Source organism: Podarcis pityusensis (genome assembly GCF_964106645.2).
Source record: "Podarcis pityusensis genome assembly, chromosome: 2".
In the NCBI taxonomy this organism is placed as follows: domain Eukaryota; kingdom Metazoa; phylum Chordata; class Lepidosauria; order Squamata; family Lacertidae; genus Podarcis; species Podarcis pityusensis.
In genome coordinates, this window is record NC_138029.1 from 41,411,589 (window position 1) to 41,435,543 (window position 23,955).

The window sequence follows — 23,955 nt, forward strand, 5'->3', positions numbered from 1 at the left end:
AGGAGACAAACATTTAGTTACGGTTTTTATAGTTATGGATTAAATATTCTGCGGCTGATGGAACTTGAGCGATGCAGTGTCGGACTCTGAATTAGCAAAGTATAGGGGTCCCCCACAACTCTTGCAGTCTAATGTTCAGTGCTCTATCCTTCATCAATCATCAGGCCCTGGGTGGTACAGCATGACTAAGATCAGTGTTTTATAATGTCTGTCCCACTGCATGGAAATTTAATCACATCCACAGAGTCAGGAGCACAGGTTATGTTGGGACGAGACTTTTGTTTCACTGGGCCACAGACAAGTTTTAAGTGCTGATCCCCATTGCACTAGCCACCACATTAACCTGGCCCAAGCTGAATAGTTTCCACCTGCTTGGTTAAAAACTAAACAAAACTAAGCAGAGTTTTCGAAATCTTGCACAAACATGACATCATTGTTTTTTAAAGGAACAAAATGAAACAACTTGAATTCTTTGCAGTCCATCTAGAAGAGAGAATGTCAGTTGAAAATTGTAATACTAGCAACATTCATTGCACAGTCAAATGCAAATAGGTTTCTATTAGGATAAGCAGGCAAAAAACAAGGTTGCTGTTGTGTCAGTGGAAAAACGGATATTGGGCAGCACTGATAAATTTTTTTTCAGAGGAGGAGAGAAGGGTACTACTTTTTAAAGCAAATTAATGAAATTAAGCCCACTGTTATGAGGACATTAATAAGCAAACCATTCAACAGAAATTTTGAGTACAGTACTTTAGAAGTGGTTCCTTAAAATCAAGGAAACTAAGAGGCAAATGTTTTATTTAGCTATGGAGCTTCTAAACTGACCCTTCTTGTAAATAGATTCCAGAGTAGTTTGAAAAAATTAAAGAATCAACCAGTAAAATGCAATTAAAATTTTAAATCCTACACCAACATTTCTAAAGACCCTCACAAATGAAGAGATAAAACAACCCAAGGATTTTGGATAATCTAATTAATTCTACAAAGACAAAGGAAATCAAAGGTGTCTGGGCAATATTCAATGACCACATTCTGTCCATGAGAGGATTTCCACTTGTGCAACAGGTGTCCACCCTCTCTCCTCCCCCCACATGCACACTGCACCCTTCCCAAATAAGCTCCAGAGGGTTGAGGGAATCCCTATAACAGATTTAGGTGCATTGAGTTAGAGGGACTAGTGGTATATTGTTGTTCTGATGGTGTATAGCAGGAAGCCAATGAACCCGCTATCTTCCTTAAGATTTCCGAAGATATGGGTGCTGTTTTCCCTCTGAACCTGATTCTAGCTGGTAGTAGATGTATGACATCCAAATCCAAGATCCAAATCTTGTTTTGCTTGAAGAGGTGCCAAGCCCTGTATAAGTTCCTTGAAGCAGCCATATGCTTATTCGAACCCAGTTGTCAGCCTAGTCAACATTTTGCATCCTCAACAACGACCTAGACCTATGATAGTTCTGTGGGCATTGGCGGGGAATGTCACTAAATAAATGGTGGGGAAAACCCATAGCCACAGAAAATTCTGCAGATACAGTGGTACCTTGGTTCTCGAACGGCTTAGTTGTCGAACAAATTGGCTCCCAAACGCCGCAAACCCAGAAGTAAGTGTTCCAGTTTGCGAATGTTTCTCGGAAGCCGAACATCCAATGCGGTTTCCGCTTGAGTGCAAAAAGCTTCTGCAGCCAATCAGAAGCCACACCTTGGTTTTCGAACGATTTCGGGAGTCGAACAGACTCCTGGAACGAATTGAGTTCGAGAACCAAGGTACCACTGTATTTTCTTATTTGTGTGTGCTGGGGGGGGGGGGTTGTTTTCTTTTTTAAAAAAATATTCTGATAAATGTTGGTTTACCTCTAGTTCTTGTACCTCTTTCTCTCTGCATCTCTCTTACCCTTCATCTGTGTTAGGAAAGGGGCCATGTGTTAAGCTTTCTTTTTGTTGCGTGCAGCCTTTGTTACTTAGCTGAGTTACTTACTCAGAATTAAATTGTCAGCTTCATTACCAAACATACTTTCCCAGTGCTCTGCCAGCAATTTGCCAATAAGCATGCTATTCCCCTCAGGAAAGCAGAGCAGCTTGAAAAATATTAAAACTTTGTTGTGTCACAGTTGCTTCCCTCCCAACTGCGGGCTTGATTTTCTTTCCTCTTTCAGATCTGCCTGCTCTTGTGGATTCCAAACCTGCCAAGCAATGATGTCAAGAGATCTTTTCTCTCGCCCCCTCTCCCCTTACTTAGTGCCCACATTCAGTGATGTGGCTGTTTCACCCTCCCCTGCTGCTGAAATTCCAGCTTATTCAAAAGGTTCAGGCTGTTCTGAGTGGCCCACATTAGTTGGGCATGTTTCCTTTCTATCAGATGAATGAGGTGGGTGCACAATACATCTGCCTCCCACAGACATACACTTAGCTGAAATGCAAGGCCTTGCCCAAAGCAGAGAGAGAGAGATTGGAGAGCATAAGCAGGGGCACTGTATATGGCTGCAGTTATTCCATGAATTTCAAATATTGGCTTCTATTGCCATATTCCTGAGATTCTCAGCTTTCACTTCTAGCCCTCCTGGTTCCAAACATAACATTTTAAAAGCAAAAGCAACATCTGCTAAAAGCTATGAGACGGGGGTGGGGGTGTCTCAGAGGAGCTTCCAGCATGCAAGTTTCTTGCAGTTTCCCTGTTCACAATTCCCTGTCTCTACCATACACAAAAACACATTCCTAACAGTTTTTACCTCCCATACCTCACTCCTCCTTAGGAACATAGGAAGCTATCTTATACCAAGTCAGACCATTGGTCCATCTAGTCATGTACTGTTAGTACTGACAGGAAGCAGCTCTCCATGATTTCAGGTAAGGAATCTTTTCTAGCCCTACGTAGAGATGCCTAGATGCCAGGGATTAAACCAGGAACCTTCTGAATGCACTGATCTACAGCCTCCTTTCCCTTCACTTTTGCATTCATTTACAGTTAGGAGACAGAACATGCTTAACTTTAGTGTGGGTAGCATTGTCTTATCTAGCCTTTTATCTCTTCTGTTGATGCTGAACAGATTTTGCATCTAATGCATAGCAAACATTCAAATTTTAAAAGATGGAGCACATAGGTAGATAAGTAGATTTTGTATAAATCCTCCTGTTGACAGGAAGAAATCATCATCATCATCATTGTTATCATTATTGTTGTTGTTATTATTATTATCTGGGTGGCCCCAAAGGCTTTGTAGGAATGGCTTGGCTGCCATTGTCTTTTAAGTTCCTGTTTCTTTTCCACTGAACTCCAGTTTTCATATGTGCAACTGCACATTTTTACATCATCTTGGAAAATGAATCTGGGGTAGAAACTTAGTAACGGATAAATAAAATCCTTGATTGTAAATAAACTTACTTTGCTTTGTAGGATTTTGCCAAGCACTGATCGATGAGCCACTCAATGAAGGAAACTTTTAGCTTTCTATTATTTTGTCCAGATAATAAAGCTGTTTTCATATGGATTAGGGATATATTTGTCTCTCTGTGTGTATGCATGGTAGATCTGTGTCTATGTGTATTTGCAAAAGAAATAGTCTTTGTCTTCCCAGATACTAAGCCTATTGAATGGAGCCCAGTGTTTGCTGGTATGCACACCTGTGGGAAGGGGAGGGAAGGCGAGCTTTTGTTTTGATGTGAGAGGCCCATATGCTGATCTGAATAACCTCAACAATCCATTCACACCTTTGTCTTTCTTCTCCTATGTCTGAGGTCCCTTTTCCACTTCTTTGTTTTTACTTGTCTAGTCACACGTGTTCTGAATAGCTGCTCTGAGCCATTCAACGTTTCTGCATGTGTGCCTGTGCTTATGCGTTTGAAGAGCGGGAATGGTGAGGAGGGGGGAGCGAAGAGGAGGGGGAAAGGCTGATAAGCTGTGACAAGTTGGACAAAACAGACTTCTGATCTCTCCCCCCCCCCCTTTAAAAATCCTGAAAGCATTATGGTTTCTTGGACATAGCACATAGTCCAGACAAGTGGAGCTTTCAGAACTGAACTGCCCAGATCTCTTTCCTGTAATAGCAGTTGCAGGACCAGCTTCTCATATAGCTAAATTCCATACCTTTCAAAGGGGAGAGAGGTCTGTAAAGGTTTGCACAAGCTCACACATCTCCCATGGAAGCGGAGCCGGGGTCAATCCCTTGGGCTGCTCCAATTCTCCCACAGCCCAACAGGCAAAGGGAGAGAGAGAGAGAGAGAGAGAGAGAGAGAGAGGTTCGGAACTGAATTGTTTGTTTCTCTCAGGAGTAAGATTCCAGCTCTAGCTCCTGACAGTAATGAATCATCCCAATCCTGAACAAAAGTAGGGAAAAACTGGAAGAAAGCACTGTTGAGAACACAAAGGTAGGGAGAAGCTGCTGCTGCTGCTGCTGCTGCTATCACTACTACTGTGATTCTTGGTCACAGAGCCAGCCAGAACTAGAGAGCAGAATAATCCTCAGGTGCCATATTGATGGACAGCCTGCATGGGCAGTGTAGGAGAGGGAGAGAGAGAGGTGTATTGTGGCCTAGGATTCTCCACACCAGAATCAATCAACACCCACAGCTTCACCAGTGACACCCAGAATTAAAACCATGAAATGATTCTGTGTGTTTTTTTCTAACCAGAATAACACCCCAAGCTTGCAAAAGGGGCTGTGCTGCTTACTTAAAGAGGAACAAAAATAGTTCAAAGATTTTCAAGCAATGGTGCCATCACGACAAGACTCTGGGAGCAGAGATCCAGGGCCCTGTTCAGTAGAATGAACAGGATGGCTCCCAAATGCAGAACAGCAGGCTTCTCAAGCTGTGAAATCATTGAAGTAACACACATTACAAAAAATGAAGGAGGGGGTTTTAGGCACCTAAGACTATTAAGTTCAAAGACTAACATTACCTAAGTGCATCCCTACTTTTGAGCATGTACATCTGGACAAGCCAGCCCTGAGGACTCCAAGATCCAGGTCCTGCAAAAACAGTGTCTACCTAACACTGTCATCATTAGATAGCTACACTTTTTTCAGCATGCCAGACAGGGGGAAAAAGTTGTAGGAACCATTTTAAAATTAGGATATTAGTATGTTTCCTCCTTTCATGCAATATATGTCTTCTTTCCCATGATAGACTGCTACAAACGTGTAGTTTGTTTTCAAAAGCCCCCCCCCCCCCCACTTAAGACCCTTTCTTCCAAGTGTTGCAAGCCTAAGCTGCCACATATAGGGATCAGTGTATAATAAGCAACTCACTTTTTCAGCTTCAGTTCTTTATAGTAAGCTCAGTAATGGATAGTATATCCAAGTTTATGAGCCATAGCTCCTTTACCAGTACCGTAAGACCAGCTGTGTAGACACAAATCAGGCTCTGAAGAGGTGTGATTGCTCTGTTTGTGCCTGGCTTTTTCCTTTAATTCCCCCACTCTCAACCCATGAGTGTGGCTGTGAAGAAGAAAAAGAGGAGAGGCAAAAGAGTCCAAAGAATTCGATGCAATTTGGAATTTTGAATATAAATAGGCTGGAAGCAGACAATAAGTCTGCCATCTTATGCACATTTACCCAGGAATATGTGCCCATTGGACTCAGTGGAGCTTAGTTCTGAATAAACATACCAAAGACTGTTGGAAAGAAAACACTTACAGATATGGCAGAGAAGGAAAGACATTAGTAAACCTGTCGCTGTTCCCCTGGCTTCTGCTACCCTGACACACATACCTTTGCATGCTTTCCTGTGGGTGATTGGTTTGGTCATGTCCCGATAATACCCCTCCTTACAGTAGTGACAGTGACGACCTGCTGTGTTGTGGCGGCAATTAAGGCAGACACCTCCACTCTTGCGACCAGATAATTTGTAGAGTTCCATATTAAAACGGCACCTTCTGGCGTGTAGGTTGCAGTTGCAAGCTGAAAAGAAAGGAGACAAAAAAAGAGAGAGAAAAGAAATGTTGCTGCCATTGAATGGTGGCACTCATTTAGGATTACCCTTGACAAAAGTGATAAATACTTGTCCTTAATATATCTGAGTAAACCTGAGAACACCTTAGGCGTGTCCTAAACCCCAAAGTTGTCATCCCTGCTATTCTGAGTATAGAAGGAAATAATACAAGAAAACTTATAGCTGAAAATGTTTGGCAGGGCCAACCAAAGTAGTATAACAAGTTAGCATGAATACATGAGTTTCTGTTTTCTCATGGAAAACACAAGATACATTTTAAGGATATAAATTGTTTGTACCAATTCAAAATCACAATTTATCAATTAAATCTGAACTACACAAGGCTCCAATTTTCTTTCCCAAGTCACCAGGATTTTGATTTTCACACTAATCCAGTATGATCAAGAGGGCTGTGGTGCAACAGCTGCAAGTACTCTTGGATGAAAACAGTTATCTTCACCCATTCATTTAGGTTCTGGCTTACAAAGAAGACAGGTGCTGCTCTTACTGTCCTTTTGGTGCCAGTTCCTCTTTCAACAAGCCTTCTAAGTGAAGGTGTTGTTGTTGTTGTTGTTTTAATAATCCTAATCAGTATCTGTATTGGATGTGAAATTTCTTTTATATATGCAATTGTTGAAACTGTTTTCATATATGCAAGTGCTTTATATATGGTTTTATTGTATTGTGGCATCACCTCTGGATGCTTCATAGGAACCAATTCATTCATAAATAAATAAATAATGAGAAATGAAGATACATCAAAATTGACAGATGCATCTATGTCTAACAAACACTGCAAATCCACACCTGGATTTCCTGGTTGATCATGAAGGTCTCATGGCTCATGGTTTCTCACTTTGGTTTGGAAGAGAAAACTCCTATTCCTTTGTTTACCTGATACAGCTGGTTGGAGATTAAGGCATTATATTTGCTTAATTATCACATTTCAGTCCTAAGAATTACAATGTAGCTTCTTGGTGTGTGTGTGTGTGTGTGTGTGTGTGTGTGTGTGTGTGTGAAGTGGTCATAACTCTAATGTGGACTGCCAAACTATCTCTTATTGAAATAGAATAATAATAGAATATTGTTAATAGAATAATAATAGAGGGTCATTTTGTCCAACCCCCTGCAATGCAGGAATCTTTTGCTTCAGTGTGGGGCTCAAACCCACAACCCTGAGATTAAGAGTCTCAGGCTCTACCAACTGAGCTACCCCAGAGGTTTGTCTGTGTGCCACGTCTATGGCAACTGAGAAGAAAGAGGAGTTATTTGCTTTTATCTTGTGATAAAACTTTAAAGTAAATTACATAATACATGTTGGTTTCTTTTACCAATATTACGAAGTCTGCTGGGTCTTAAACAGGTGCCCTTCAATCCCAAAGCAACCAACCAGTCGCTTGAAGTAAGAAGTAGCGTCTTTAGCAAGGGAAATGGTACCCAATTTTAAAAGTTTAAAAACCATTCCAGGCATAGGAGGAAGGGAGGAGAAAATATGTTAGGACCTGGGCCAATAAAAATGTTGATTTTTTTCCTTCGGCATAGAGCTGGGGAGAGGATTTATAGATCCCAGAGCAAATGTGAGTCAGGTTCTCCCCCAACACATGCACACACACCAACCAAACCTAGCCTACTAAATTCAGTCCTAGCACAATAGGCCATATGCAATGGGTAGGATTTGTTATCAGTGCTACAGACCAGCAAACAACAATTCGGATACAATTAGTCAAGGTTAAAAGTCCCATTGATAACATTGTAGTAAAAAGCTGTAGCCAAAGTTTGTTATTCTATTCTGCCCACAAGAAAGTAACAGAAGTAACAGCAAGAGTAGAACTTCACCTTCTCTCACGCAAGCTCTGGTGTCATCCATTCTTGCCCTGCCTGCTTGGTTTTTGTCCATAGTTGGGGAACTTGTGGGGGCCCAGGTTCTGCCGGACAACAGCCCCTATCATCCCTGACCATCAGCAATGCTGGTTGCAGGGAGTTATAATCCAGCAACATCAGGAAGGCCACAGGTTTCCTTCCCCAGCCGTAGTGATTGAATTCCTGCCTATAGATGCACGCTCCATCTTAGAAAATATCTAAACCGCGTACACAAAGCACTCATAAAACAGTATAAAGTATCCAGCCTGGCAGAAAAGCTGTCTGCATCTCGCCTCCTCTCCTATTTCTAATCCTGGGTTAGGGTTTGGAATGCAGCAAGTTTTCTGCTTCCTTATCGCTCAAGTAATCACTGGGAAGCTGCTCTACTGTGCCAACTCGCAGGGGTTTTGTTGTGTCTGGGGTTCTGCCACCATTGTCCTGTACCACACATTACAACACATCCTAGCTGCTTTAGATCCAAAGCAGACACTCTTGTAGCTGCTTATTTCCTGCCTTCACCGTGCACCTGTATGCAGAAACCAGGCCCTGCAAACCATGCTGGCACCATTGGAACGGCAGCTCATACAGGCTCTAATTTCATTAGGAGTGGAGATGGATGGATTAGAAACCATTGTCTTCACCCTGTCCCTGAATGCCCAGCTTCTGAAAATCCTGCCGCTGGGTTGGCCTGGCCTCCAGCCAGCACTCATTGGCAATTATGCTTGTTAGCCTGCTGTGCTTTATGATGCCCCGTGGAAGAATTGGACTTGCTAAGAAATACTCTTACCATTACAGTAACTTCCAAAAAAAGAGAATGAATGCCATTGGCACATTTAATAAAAAAGAGAAACAACTAAAGAGTAAAGGCTGGAAGAGGCCCAGGAGGAGCAGAGTTACATCCTATCGCTCCCATGTACCATTCCCTTGGAAGGCCGGACGTGATGCAATTATGGCTTTCCTCCTTAGCTGCTGAATTCTGATGGCTCTGGTAAATATGCTGCTGCTGAACAACTGCTTCTGTCGCTGTTCCATTTTGTTCAAGGGAACACAGGGAACCCACAGGAGTTGGGGGGAAACAATTCCAGAAGAGTGGAGCAGCTTGCTTTGGGGTGGTGAGTCTACATCTCACAAGTGTAATAATAATAACAATAATAATAATATACTCTGCCGACTGGATTGTCCCAGCCACTCTGGGCAGCTTCCAACAACTATTAAAAACATAATAAAACATCCAACATTAAAAACGTCCCTATACAGGGCTACCTTCAGATGTCTTCTATAAATTGTATAGTTTTGTGTTTTGAAATGAGAAAGTCTCGCAAGAGCCTTCTTCCCCATACTTCATGATTCCTGTAACAGATCAGACTGGCTTCTCTCCCATTGGCAAAAGCCTTATTTTCTTTTGGGTCCACTTTGTTGGTGGTGCTGGCCAATTCTTTTTTCTTTAAAGATCTACTTTCTCTTTTGCAATATTTTAGCAAATAGGAAAATGCAATTAAAAGACAGCATCACTTTTAAAAAAACCAAACAAAACACATTTGCTGCCTTCCCTTGCCACGAAACAGGTAACTGGAGAATGTATGTACACATTGGAAATCAGATGCTTACTCTGAATGAAATGGATTAGCTGAAAGGGATAGTGATTAGGTTTTCAGAAAGTCAGGCAAATCCTTTCCTTGTCCTTCTGGTGACTTTAGGAACTAAGCAATGCCCCAAAGCAACCTTAGGGGAGAGGGGAATAGGGTCTTATTTAGACAATGTGCCAGAAGGCAGTGATCAGGCTTCCTTCACTTTTAAAGGGAGCAAGGGCAGCAAAAATACATGGTAGCTCCGCTTGTTGGCTGGGTAAGAATCAAGCTGCACTACACTTCCCACTCAGCCAGCAAAAATCCCCTATTCCTCTAAGCCCCGGTATATTTCCAGAATGATGAGAGAAGAGCTCATGCACAACCACTGCAGTTCCATGTCCAGTTTTGGGGATTTGGGGATTGGTGAGGATGTTCCAGCTCTCTTAACTTTTCTCCAAGGGCTAGAAATCCCACCTGTCAGTAAAGATTGCCTCCTATACTGCCCCTTCCCCAATATAGTCACCTCACCCATTTTCTGGATGTTCAAATGCAGACATACTGATTTACAAATGTAACAATTAGAAATTAGTCTCAGGGTGGCATCCGACAAGATATTTTCTTCCTAAGCCAAGGGGTTTTTTGCACATTTAAATGTGGTGGGTGGATATGGAAGGGTTAAGAAAATAGAGTTTTTTGAAGTGGGTATTTGAAGCAGCAAATTAGAGATTGGCGTTGCTTGACACTTTCCCCTCCCACAGTTTTCCACTCAATTATATTGCTAAAAATGCTTGCTTGCTTACATAGCTGGGCACATGGGCTGTTCCTGCACTCCTATAGTTCTGCTACTACCTTGCTACCCAGGGATAAACCATAGCTTGGCTTAGGGTTGTGTCCAATATGAGCCAAGATTGTTGGGGGGGGTTTCTTTTGTTTTCTTTTAACTCCTTGTGGTTTGTCTAGGGGAGATAAACGATGTGCCAAGGCTTGGACGTGATGCTAAGCCAAACCATGTCTTAGACCTTGATAGCACAACAACAGGAGGACCTGGGAGAGGTACACAGACTTCGTGATGTTCACTCCTGCAAGTGACAAATTGGCTTGCACTAAACCATGGTTTGGCTTAGCATTTCATGCAAACTAGGCTTATAGATAATACAGATGCCAAGCCTGATGCAAGGTTAATGCATTAAATCCCTATTTTAGTTGGGGAAGCGAAGAGCAGCATGTCCAGTTAGAAATAAATGCCTAAGGGCTTGCAAAATGTTTTTTTAGCACTCAATTGGAATCCACTTGGGAACAATTTGTCCGCTTAAGCTATTTGTCTGTACAATCACAGTCTTATCTGGTTAAGATCTTTGTTGCAGCTTTCTCTGGCTGCAGGCAAAACAGAACCTCTCTGCACACAACTTCTACCTGCTTCCCAAATATTCTCAAGGCTTTTATATTCTAGATTTGTTGCTGGTTGTTCTTGTTAATCTCACATGCTGATGCTATCAAACTTTCTTTTTTAGAATTTCCAGATCTTTGTATTTCATAATGAGAGGCAGACCTTTTTTTGATTGTGATTCTCATCACCTTATTTCCGAATTATTTGTTTCTACCTATTCTTTTACCCACATTTTTATAGACGTATTAAAAGATAATTCTCCCCTTTGTGCCTTGGAGTTATGCACTTCAAACAACCTCTGCAGCCTTTCTCTGGTTCCCCTCACCATTGGAGGTCATGGGGACCAAATCTGGAACAGTCAAGAAAGATACATGAAATGCTATATATTCCCTGCCCACTTTTATTATCTGAGCAGCAAATGTGATCTTACTCCAGCAGGCTTTTCTCAGATGCAATCTTTTAATGCTCAGCAATACTGTGAAAGAGACTAGTTGACTTGGCAGCTATATTAGCTGAACATGCCCAAGCATCACCACTTGACCAGAAGGAATTGGTGACAAAATTTGCAAAGGCCACAGCACACAAAGTGAGATATTGATGTGCCTGAAATTGAAACTTTTAAGAGACTTAAATTTTAACATCACAATTCACAAGATTATTCAAAACGACCTGTGTGCTAAAACATTGTCTTCTGTATACGAGAAAAATAATCAATGATTGTTGTATTACTTATTCTTGCAATTTAAAATAAATTTCACAGTTTCAAGGTTTTCGCTTTTCTTTTTTCTGCAAGACATCCGTTTTTTGAAAATTCAAGTTAGCAATTTGGGGTGTGGGGTGTGTGCAAGTAGTTAGTCTTGCCTAAGGCGCAAAATAGCCCGGCACCAGCACTTACAGTAGTCAGTGATGGTCAATAACTAGGGTGTCTTTTTAAAAGGATGGGGCAAATTCATGAAGGATAAGGCTATCAATGGCTTCTAGGCATGATGGCCATGCTCCAACTCCATTCTCAGAGGCAGTGTGCCTCTGTATACCAGTTGTTGGAAATCACAGGAGGAATGAGTGTTTTTGTGCTGAACTCCTGCTAGCAGGTTTCCCACAGGCATCTGGTTGGCCACTGTGAAAACAGGAAACTGGATTAGATGGACCATTGACCTGATCCAACAGGCTCTTTTTATGTAAGATTAAAATCAGTTCTCTTTTCATGTTATTTAGCTTTGGATAAGACCTTGGAAAAGGAACCACATTATCCATGGGATGTTGCAAATCCAGTCTGGATAGAAGTGACTCACAGGGTGAGCCAATGGCTGGGCAATGACTACAGTTTGGGAGCTATGAGCTTTTTCATTTTTGATCTCACTCTTAAGGTCACACCTTAGCCCCGAGCTTGAAATGTTACGGCTGCTGCCATGGTTTCAATATGAAGACGTTAAGCAACATAAAAGAGGTCCTTCCTGGATTAGACCAGAAATCTACCAACGCCAGCATCCTGTTTCCAAGAATGGTCAACCAGATGCTTCCAGGAAGCCTACGGTCAAGGCATGTAGGTGACAGTGACAGCTGTCCCTTTCTCTTGTTCTCAAGGCAGCCTAAAGCAACTTACATACAAGCAAACAACACCCATATAGACACATTAAAACCAAAACATTAAAAACATTCCATCCACTTATAAAAGGCCACAGATAGTTAAAGGCCAAAGGCCTTGTTATACAGGAAAGTTTTTGTCCAGCACCTGATGGTGACAGGCCATCATTCCACAAATGGTGGAGCCACTGCAGAAATGGCCCATTACCCTGTTGCTACCCTTCAGACCTCTCATGGAGGGGGCACATGAAGAAGCCATATTGCCTTGAGTATCCATATAGCCAACATGGATAATAGGTAAAGGTACCCCTGCCCGTATGGGCCAGTCGTGTCCGACTCTAGGGTTGTGCGCCCATCTCACTTAAGAGGCCGGGGGCCAGCGCTGTCCGGGGACACTTCCGGGTCACATGGCCAGCATGACGAAGCTGCTCTGGCGAACCAGCACCAGCGCAGTGCACGGTTTACCTTCCCGCTATAAAGCGGTACCTATTTATGTACTTGCACTTGGGGGTGCTTTCGAACTGCTAGGTGGGCAGGAGCTGGGACCGAAAGATGGGAGCTCACCCCGCCGCGGGGATTTGAACCGCCGACCATACGATCGGCAAGTCCTAGGCACTGAGGTTTTACCCACAGCGCCACCCGTGTCCCAACATGGATAATAGGCATTTATTAATAGGCCAATCATCCATTAATTTAGCAACCTTGCTGCAAAGGTTTTCATCAGCTGCAGCTTCTGGACCAGCCATTAAGGAAAGCATCACACAGAACAATTCAATATTATTTGCTTATTTATTACCTGCCTTCACTCAAAGGTCCCAGGGCAGATCACAACAGTGAAATATATTATTTTTTAAAAAACAGTTTAAAACAACTTCCAATCACAAAAATATGGGGATTACCAATGCCTGGACTACCCTAGTCAAGCTATCCTGATCAAGGAATGGTTGAAGTTGTCACACCTGCTGAAGATGTCAGAAAGCACACCTAGCTTGGGCCTCCAGTGACAAATATATCATTCCAGTGACAAAGATGTATAGGAATACCCACAAGTGATGTATCTGCTCCTTCAGATGGAGTGCAACCTTGTTCAGAACAGCCAACTGACACAGACCTGAAAACCACTCATCCACAGAGCCTCCATCTTGTTGGGATTCAAGCTCAAACTATACAGTTGTACCTTGGTTGTTGAACACCCTGGAACTCTGGCGTTTTGGCTCCCAATCAAAACTCAGAAGTGACTGATCCAGTTTTCGAACGTTTTTTTGGAAACTGAACATCTGATGGGGCTTCCTTGGCTTCCGATTGGCTGCAGGAGCTGCAGAAGTCACGATTTGGAAGTCAATCGCTTTGGAAGTCAAACAGACTTCAGGAATGGATTCCATTCGACTTCCAAGGTACAACTGTATTCTATATGTGGAGATAACCTGCCGGCACACTTTGATATCTACTAATAACCAATTCATATAGGTGAGCAAACTAAACACGTAAGATTGGGTCTGTGGTCCACAATTACTGCAGTTTAATGAGCATGGAATACTAAGATGTAATCTGCATGTAGCTCAAAAATCAGGTCCCTGTAAATGCAGAAATGTCACTTCATTCCAAGTACAGTGGTTAAGTATTGCCAATGAATGGGTGTTACAACAGCTTCCAGGAGAGGGAACTGGCAACTTCACCTGACGTGTAACATTGTGCCATTATAGATGAATCTTGCAGCCTTGGGGGAGGGGGGGAGGGACTCAAAAGATGGCCACTAACACACCAGAACTGACTTTTTCACACAGTCAGCTTGGCAAAACCCTAACTTTCCCTCTTCCTGGTCTCCTGACTCGTGCTAGGGAAACAGAACACAGTGTGAGCTCTTTGGGAGCACTTACTGGGTCCTCCTCCTGATGCCAATGAATTACAAACCTCAGCTCAGCCTCTTGATGTGCCAGACATGCTAACAGAGGCTTGACAGATTGCAGCTCTTGGGAAGCACTGGTTTTTCCTCAGATGTAGAGCTGGCTCCAGGGAACAGTTGGCAGGTCAAGCTGCTTGTTTCTGCCCAACAGAGCAAAACCAAGTGTTTGTGCTGCCGTAGTACAACTTGGCCAAAATACGCTTGATCTCCAGTTTCCAAGGTGGAGCTTGGGAGCAGGGGGTGGGAGATGATTTGTTTGCCCAGGATAAGGATCATTCAGTGGCTGATTCTCCTGCTGTGAAAGTGTGTGCATGGGGCGGGGGTCTCAGGAGCCAGGCAGGATATTGAACAATGAGAACCATTATGTGGGTTTCATGCTTTTCCACAGACATCTAGTGTGGCTGATTATCAGAGAAAAAGGACCAGCCGTTGAGTTTGCTGTGGTAACTCCTCTAAGCTTAACTTTTGTGTTTTTCCACATGCCTACTCCCTACCCCATGCAAGAGGCGCTGGATGCCACTGAGCACGTCAACCTTGATAGAGTTTTCTAACAGGATGCTAAAGGTTCATTGGGACACTAAGAACCCCCAAGAGATCATATGAGAAAGGAAGGAGTAACTGGGTGGGATCTGGACTCTCACTAAGCGGGGCAGGTCTGAATGAATTCTGAAATGTTTGCATTTGTCAATATTCTTCATCCAAATTTGAAAAATTCAGAATGTTAAAATGCACACTTCGTTTGTTTATTTCTTTAACTGAGTTCATGAAGCTTTGAAAAGTATCTGTGACTGTTTTAAAACCAGTCTGGGGAAGGGTTGCAGCTTAGTGGTAGAGCATCTGGTTCAGTAGGGCTGGGAAGAATTATCTGTCTGAAACCCTGCATAGCCATAGCCAGTCAGTGCAGCCAATAGTGAGCTAGAGACGGACCAATGGTCTGATTCAGAGCAAGTGTGCATATGTACTTGTGTTTGTATAAAAGGTAAAGGTAAAGGGACCCCTGACCATTAGGTCCAGTCGCAGATGACTCTGGGGTTGTGGCGCTCATCTTGCTTTATTGGCCGAGGGAGCCGGCGTACAGTTTCCGGGTCATGTGGGCAGCATGACTAAGCAGCTTCTGGCAAACCAGAGCAGCGCACGGAAACAGTTTACCTTCCCACTGGAGTGGTACCTATTTATCTACTTGCACTTTGACGTGCTTTCGAACTGCTAGGTTGGCAGGAGCAGGGACCGAGCAACAGGAACTCACCCCGTTGTGGGGATTCGAACCTCCAACCCTCTGATCGGCAAGCTCTGATCGGCAAGCTTTAACCCACAGTGCCACCCGCGTCCCTTGTGTTGTATACTTGATGTTATAAGATTAGTTAGTATGGGGACGGAGTGGGGAACCTTTTTCAGCCCAAAGGCCACAGCCTTTCCAATAGTGGGGAGAGCTGAAGGCAAGTAAGTTGGCCAAATAATGGATGTGGCTCTTACTGTTGTCCAGTAAACTACATCCCAGCAAATCCTTGTAGATTCATAATCTAAAAAAAAAAAAGCTAGAAAGAGAATCCAATAAAAGCAACATGTGAGGGGAAGGTGCTACAAACAAGACAATACATCTATACCCCTTTTTAGATTTGGTATTACTATGCAAGGCAACAAAGACAACTGGAGATAATAAATGGCTGAAAGAACTGGCTGTGTTCTACCTAGAGAGAAGAGAATTGCTGATAGATAGATAGATAGATAGATAGATAGATAGATAGATGATAGATATTTTTTTTAAAAAAATATTTATATTTTAGAATATTTCTATACATCTATAATATTTGGGAAATGTGTAAAAATAGAAATATCAGAATAAAGAATGGGGAAAACTCTTCTTCCTATTAGTTAGAAAAAGAAGCAGAGGTTTTAAAATTCACAGAAAGTAAAAAGTGAGTGAAACAGTGAAGAATAAACCGCCGGTGGAAGATTCTGAATTTCCTTCAAAAAATATAAGGAAAGGAAAGGAAAGGAAAGGAAAATGGGCCCCAAAGTTGATGAGGAACATGGCAGGAGTGTTTGTGGGTCAAATTTGCCAGCAATTTGTGAGGTTCAAAAGCATAATGTGGAGGGAGGAGTTAATTCTTTACTGCATGCTCAGTGAAAATTGCTCCCCAAGCTACTATTTTCACAGCAGGGAAAAACATGCAGGTATGATTTTGGTAGAGAAGTGTTTTTGAAGAGGGTTGTGGTTTTTTCCCCAGGAGACAAATTTATTAACCCAGGTAGTATAAAGCTGAACACATTTCAGGCAATGAAGCTGAAATCAGAATAAGAATAGCTTACGTGTTGTACATGTGATGCTAGAATGACAGGGTTTTAAAAAGATTTTTAATTGCATCTCTGAGTTTTCCGTCACTGAAAATGCATTGCCTTAAAATCTGTACATTGTCAGGATTGCAAAAATAGCCCCCTTTTGATATATTGAAGGAGGGGAGGTTTGATTCAAAATTTATTTTGTTTAATAAAATGTATATAACCATTTGATTGTAAAAACAAACCTCAAAGCAGTTAACAAAATAAAATGATCTAAATAAACAATTTACCATTTTGTGAATGAAATGTATCCCTCATATATAAAAGGAAAGGCTATTTTTAATTCTTTCTTTTTCATTCCGTATTACAGCAACACACAGGATGATCATCAGATGGACATGGTGTAGCTCCCTTTTATTAGCTTTATTCACAGGAATGCAGTGGCCCATCAATCCTCAGCAACACATTCCACATTGAGGATGGTATATTTCTCACACCTGTGACATTCTGCACCAACTTTCAATATCACTGTTGTATTGTAATGGGCTCTGCCACTTTTTTTCTGATTGACGTGCTGATCTACATGTATGTTGCTACTTGTTTTGGCTATTGATAATATTTGTCGTGTTGTTAAGTTTAAATCAACGAAAGCAATGTTTTTATAAAAACAGCACCACCGCAACTCTTTAAGCCAAATCTGTATTGCTATCCTTACATTTGTGAGAGTTCCTTACCTAAGGTCACTGCTTCACATCTGTGAAGATAATTCACAAATTCTAGAAGCCAATACAGCATGAGGAGCAGAAGAACTGCACGTCTGACATATGGAATTTAATTGGTAAGCTAAGAAAAAGCGCCCAGTCTCATAGTTCTATTTATGAGAGTAAATTGGGAGTGCAGTGAATAATGAGAGAATTGTGGGGCTGCGATATATGCTTCACCATATCCCTCAGTCCAGCGCTAGCATATCCAAACAAGAAAAGATCAATCAGCTAACGACCTGCAAGACATAGGCCAAGGCCCCACCCTGGAATAGCACCACGGAAAGTCAACATGAATGGATGCAAAGGGAAAGTCTCTGTGTTGCCAGAGTCAATTCTGAAACACAGGGTGTTAAAATCAGCAGTCCTCCCTTTCCTTCCTTTTGTTTGCTATCTTCAAAAAGGAATCAGCCTTGGATGCAGCTTGTCAGGCCAAGGCTTTGCTTTCAAAACATTAAACAGGTGTGAAGAGCTTGTTTGCTCAGATATGCTAGCGCCCCTTGAGGATTGTTGACAGAGCACTCTTTTGTGAACAGGGGCTGGCTGACCCTTCAGCAAACACAGCCAGTTTATGCCCAGGGGCTTTATCTAGGAGAGATCTAAGGGAGAAGGAGACCCAATGGCTTCTTTGACTGACACCCTGGCCAGAGTTATCACCAACTTGCCTAGGATATGAAAAGTATTACAGGGAGGTGTCAGGGCAAGTCTTGGGTCAGGGCAAACACCTCACAGCTGTTTGGATGTTTCACTAAAGCCAAATCAGCCAGCGACAGGCAACATGTTCAGCACCGAGGTCACCACCTGGTGTGTGCTAAGGCATTCTGGCTGTTTTTCTGACTCTCTTCTTTTCAATAAAGTGCCACTCACAGTTCTACACTATGATTAGTTTCTACATTTACAGGAAATGATTTCACAGGTATTAATAAGCAATGGGCATTTTTTTCCCACTGCAGGAAGCGGCAGTCCCAGGGTCAACATTGGACTCATGTTATAATATAAGAAACATAGGTCATTTGCAGGCATGATAACCTGGTTTATAAATTGCTTTTGAATTTTTGAATTGTAAATTTAAACTTGGAGAAAATATAAAATATGCAATGCTTCTAAACTCTGTGTGGTTATAGATCCAATAAAATTTCAGAAACCATGATTAAATAAATTCAAACTTATTTTAATTTGCCTCCTGGCTTCTGAGTGTGTAGTATTTGTTGGTAGTACAGTTTCAAAATTATTTCAAGAGAAGGAGAAAAGGGAAAACAGCAAGCAAAGCAGCTTTAAGGCTTTACATGGAAGTGTCCAAGGATGTTGCTCTCTGAGCAAAACAGTGTCATGGAGGGCACTGCTCTATATTTCTTTTCTGTCTCTTGAATACTTACTGTGCTTTTACATACCACAGTGAAATTGTCTGGACCACCCTTTCTGTGTCTATGAATACTGTTGTCTAAAACTTAGGAAATCTTTGAACCCTATAAGGAACTTACACCCTCAGTAATGGACCAGGTGACACTACTAAAAACTACTTGCCAATGTTGTTCTCTTGCTGACCAGTTTGCTCTATATTTTCCTCACTGATTTTCCTCTGCAAGATATTGCCAAAATCATACTAGCTACGGCCAATACTATCTTGATCGGATAGTATTTATGAGAAGTATACAGCAGATGAATCCCAAGCTGAAGTGCAGGAGTTCTAAGTTTATCCAAAGTGAAGCAGGATCTGTATAAGGTGCCCCAAACCAAAGCAAGGATCCCCTAAAGCATTTTGTGATGTCTTGGTGATTCGGGTATCAGAACAATGCTACAAACAAGTGTCTGCTAAACATGAAACTAAAGGATTGTATCCAAATAAGTTCTATTCAGAGTACGCTCATTTAATGTAATGTACCCAAGTTACTTGTGTTCCCTAATTCTATTAATGTATCTAGCATGGGGTGAAAGGGGAGAGAAAGCTCCAGGCAAAGCTTGTCATCAGAGGGAATTATTTTACCTGGACTCTCCAACCCCCCTGCTTTGGGGCAGGGATGCTGAGGTAAATAAACAGCCTTGGTTTTATGCGCTTCTGGCTCTTTCACAAGTTCTGTCTCTGAGAAAGAAGAATGCTATTAAAAGAGTTCTAGTGGAGCAATTGGAGTGAGACTTTTCTTTTCCTTACGTCCAGCCCAGTCCCTCCCTTTGCCCACCCTTTCTTTTTAAACCCTATAGTTCTTTTCTTCACATTTAAATCTTCCATTGTTAGCTTGTTCTTATTAGAGTCAGTGGACCCCCGCTTTTCCCCTTTGAATAGTTCTGGTCTGAAGAGTTGATGTAAGTTCAGTAATCTGTTTTATTTAGTCTGTCTCAAGTGATTTTATTCAGCCGTAGTCTACTTTACATTATTAAATTCTTAGTGTGTGTTTGTGTGTGAATTTTTCACATGCATGCACCAAACCTTAGTTTATCCAAAGTGATACGGTATATTTCCTGTATTATTTATCAGCTAAGTCTGCCTTAAGTCATTCTATTATTACTAGAAGTTGCACCTCTGCTTACTTCGCCACCCCTGCCACCCCTCCCACCTCACCAACCCCTACTCCCTGGACCTCACCAACCCTCCACTCCTGCCCCCATTAAGTCCTTTGCTTGCCAACTCCCTCCTGCTCCCCCCACTCTGCACCCCCTCCCCAAGGAAACCCATTAGACCTTTTCCTTTTCATCTCACATCAGCATTGCTTCTGCAATATATTACAAGGCTGCGGCCTAAGGCAAGGAGTGGGAGAGCCCTCAACTCAGGTGCCTCTAAGCATCAACAGAGTACTCTTATCTAGAGGGAGGGAAAGGCTTGAAAAGCACAAAGTAGAGATAAATGGCCCCCTCCCTTAAGACTTTCTCCTAAGAGAAGGAGGGCCTATTATGCGTACACATTTCATCCACTTATACCAAATTGGGCAACAGTTATAGCAATAAAAAGAAATACAACATCTAGCAGCCTCTTAAGTGCTTTGGACTGAGGTAGACTGTTTTACGAAGCACTAAATCATAGTCCAGAGCAAATTCTGGGGTTGCAGCATACCCTTATGGCAAAAAACAAAAACAAAATCCAAAGCAAGTCCAGCATTTACTGATCCAGACTAAGGGCTTTAGTGGACACTGAAACTGATGACAGTATCTGCATGTCGAAAGCATCTTTAAACTTGGCCAAGGCAAAACTAAAAACACAACACACACAAGCTGGAACATAAAACCACTCCTGCTGGATTAGGCCAAAATTCCTTCAAATTCAGCACCTTGCTTCTCCCAGACAACTAAATGCCTTCACGAAGCCCACAAACAGGGCATGCAGGCAAGAGCTCTTCCCTACGTTTGTGCCCAGCAACTGGCATGTAGTGCATATTGCCTCTGAACATAAACATAGGGACATAAGAAGCTGCTTTTTAGTGAATCAGAATGTTGGTCCAACTAGCTTAGTATTTTCTACACTGACTAGTAGCAGCTCTCCAGGATTTCAGATAGAAGTCTCTTCCAACCCTACCTGGAAATACCAGGAATTGCACTTTCTTGAACTAAAACAATGATAAAAGCTCACCAAATCATTTCTAGAATTACCAAGGCATCTTTGAGGCAGGTGATTGCTGTGTACATATCCAGTACCCATCCCACTGTGTCCACTTCAGCCCCATTGCTCCCCTGTAACAAGGGAGCTTGCACTTTCTCTTTTCTGGACATCAGCACTCTGATCTTAGCTGCTCTGAACTGCAAGCAAGCTTTCGTTAGGCCAGGGGTAGCCAATACGGTGCCTTCCAGATGTTTTGGACTCCAACTCCCATCAACTCCAACCAATATGGCCAATGGTCGGGGTGATGGAGGCTGTAGTCCAGCAACATCTTACACGTGTTGGCTACCCCTGTATTGGGCATTTACCTGCCTTTTACTCCTTTAGGGATTCACAGCAGTGTTCACCCTGTACCAAAGGTGAGTAAGATTTAGAAAAAGGATTGCTGCTTCATGAAACCAAAATTACCAAAACATCAGTTTAGTTGAGGAATACACACACACCTTCTTGTTCAGTTAACAAAGAAGTTGGTTAAAAGTTCTGAATACATTTGAATAGAGCAATCAGAAAATGTAATCACTATATTAGAAAATATATATGATTTCAAGGAGAGATTTAAAAGGGAACATTTTGCTCTGCCACTGGGCACTGGTAGCTCCAGCAACATAGTACCAGCCATGGTTGTCCCATGAAGACAGCAAAGCAACCCTGTTCTGCCCCAACCATGCACTGTACTGTCCATTAGGAAAGAAGATGCAGTATGACTGGTGCAGTCAATATACTGTGTGAATGTTTTGAGAAGATACTTGCTGACTGAAGTGTATGGATGTGGGAGTGCGGGGACCATACCACACTTTATTACTCTGAATAAGACCTGAGTTCAGCACTGAATATTCCATCAACAGAGAGATACAGCCCATTCCAGCTCCCTGACCTGTGTACCTGCATGACACATCTGTTTGACACAGTTACACTTTGGATGTACTCTTAAAACATCTTAATGTGTTCAACTAAAAATGGAATATATGCAGGGACCCTTACAAAGTAATATTTCAATTGTCAGAGACCATATATAGAGTCTCCCATAAATGGGATGGGGGGAAAGCAGGAAGAAATCATGCAACAGAGCTGCCTTTTGACACCATACCAAAATGTGCAGATAACTCCTAACTTCTGGTCCACATTACTGGTGGGGGTTTGGTGGAGGTACCCCTTGTTGGACTCTGTGGGGTTCTGGTGGTGGTGGTGGTGGTGGTGGTAGGCTCTGCCAGCAAAGAAGCCTCCATTGCTCCTGCCAAAAAGTGCAATGGAGCACATGGAGATTACTGGTGGTGTTCCTGTTGGCAGTAGCTGATATCAGGTGGCAAAATGAAATGTTTGGGTAGCAAGGGCAGACCCTGGCAGTGATGGATTTGCTAGATCCAAAGCAGGGCCTGTTCCTGGAGAGGAGCACAGTCCAGGCCCCTGTGCTGTGTCAGCCTGGAGTTGGTGCAACAGCATATGCTGAAAAACTGGGCCCCACCTTATATCCTGGCCAGCAGGACTGTGGAAGTGGCAGACAATCCATTGGTGCATGCCCCAATTAAGGTACCTCTGTAACAGCTGGTACAAGTCCTTCACTTGGCAAACATGGTTTATAATCTCTTTAGATAAACAGGTGCAGAAGAGTGTGACATAGTAAGGAGAATAACCAGGAAACATTCCCTTGAATGTTGATAACTTTCAAAGCAAGTGCCTACACAACTAGTTTCAAACAAGCTAAGCAATTTTACCCCCAAGGTCAACCTAACTAGTGACCTGTTGCTACTGCTGTTTTTAGACTCACTTGCTCACTCGCTTGAGCCATCTGGAGCTGTTTTACTAGAATCAACTGTGCAAGCACCTCTGACAGACATATGGTTCTTTGTTTGCTCCTGCTACCCACCTGTAACATTCTGGTATAAAAATAAAATGAGCAAATTGGGAACAAGATGCATGGTGTGCATGTGATTCAGTGTATAGCTTATGCAACCTTGGGGTGGCAGGAATGAGCTAAATTGCACGTGGATATATTTAATCTTCCATGCTTTTGTGAAAAGCATTTAAAGTGGTTCATATCATTTGATTGTTTAAATGCTAATATCTCTTTGCATTAAAACATGCAGTATCTCAAAGCAGTGGAATGCTTAAAGTGAGTGCTCTTGTCAGAGTTTTGAACTCTGCAAGCCTGTTATGATTGGCTGTAACACCTTCAGCCCCATGTCTATAATCCTGGATTCCCGATTCCCTGTCAACAACAAACAAGTGCCAGGCATAGACAAAAAGCACAAGAAAGGCAGGCAGTGAAAAGAGCAGGTTTAGATAATTAATGCTGACAAACTGAGGTGGAAGGAGGGATAAGCATGGAGAAAGACCCGCTTGCTTCACGATGGCATGGCTACTGGAGTCCCAAGTGTGCCAAAAAAGATTTATATCAGAGTCATTTAATTAGTTTATTGCAGGCAATTAGCTCCATCACTTATGTTTCCCCTCAGGGCAGCTTAAGCAACGCAGAAGGATGTGGAAGGTGCTCAAGAGAAGCTTTGTTTTCCCATGTAAACCAGGGAAATTCTGAGCTTTCCCTAACACACGAAGCAGAACAGGCTAGGAACAGCAGATACTAAGGATATCTCTTTAAGCTCTGGAGTGTCAGGTGCAATGACCCTTGAGCTTGCATGTTCTTGGAGGGGAAGAATTGAAAGAACAAAGGCAGTAATAACAGTAACAATTTTAGTACTTATAACTGTGCAATCACTCTATATCTTAACAATACTGTAAGGAGAATCAGTATTATGTCGTCTAGAAATCTGTAGCAATTTTTCCATGAATCACAATTCTGGCAACTCTGCCATAGGCTCTTTGAAGAAAACCTGCCTGCCTTCAAGTTCTCCTTGGGGGCCCTCTTCAGGACACCCTGTAATCTGAAATGAGGTACCAGGTAGATTGGAAAATAGGACCTCCTCAGCTATTAAGGGAGAATTACCTGACAATTTGTTATCATTTCAGGGCCAGGCAAAAACCCCTTTTGTATTCCCATGCCGTTTAACAAATTTAACAAATTTAGTTCTTTGGCTTAGTTTTCTTCTGCTTTTGTCTGTTATTAGTCTGATACTGATTGCACTCTAATAGGTTATATTTTATTTTTA

General features: G+C 42.3%; 1 protein-coding gene across 4 annotated transcripts in view; it reads right to left on the reverse strand.

Annotated features, from left to right (window-relative positions):
* LOC308470461 (netrin-1) overlaps positions 1-23,955 on the reverse strand; it is a 128,814-nt gene that overhangs the window by 41,353 nt on the left and 63,506 nt on the right. For all 4 annotated transcript variants that reach the window (XM_080993803.1, XM_080993802.1, XM_080993804.1 and 1 more), the window contains exon 3: positions 5,703-5,891. In XM_080993803.1, the coding sequence (XP_080849929.1) occupies positions 5,703-5,891 (189 nt within the window). The remainder of the gene's footprint in view (positions 1-5,702; positions 5,892-23,955) is intronic.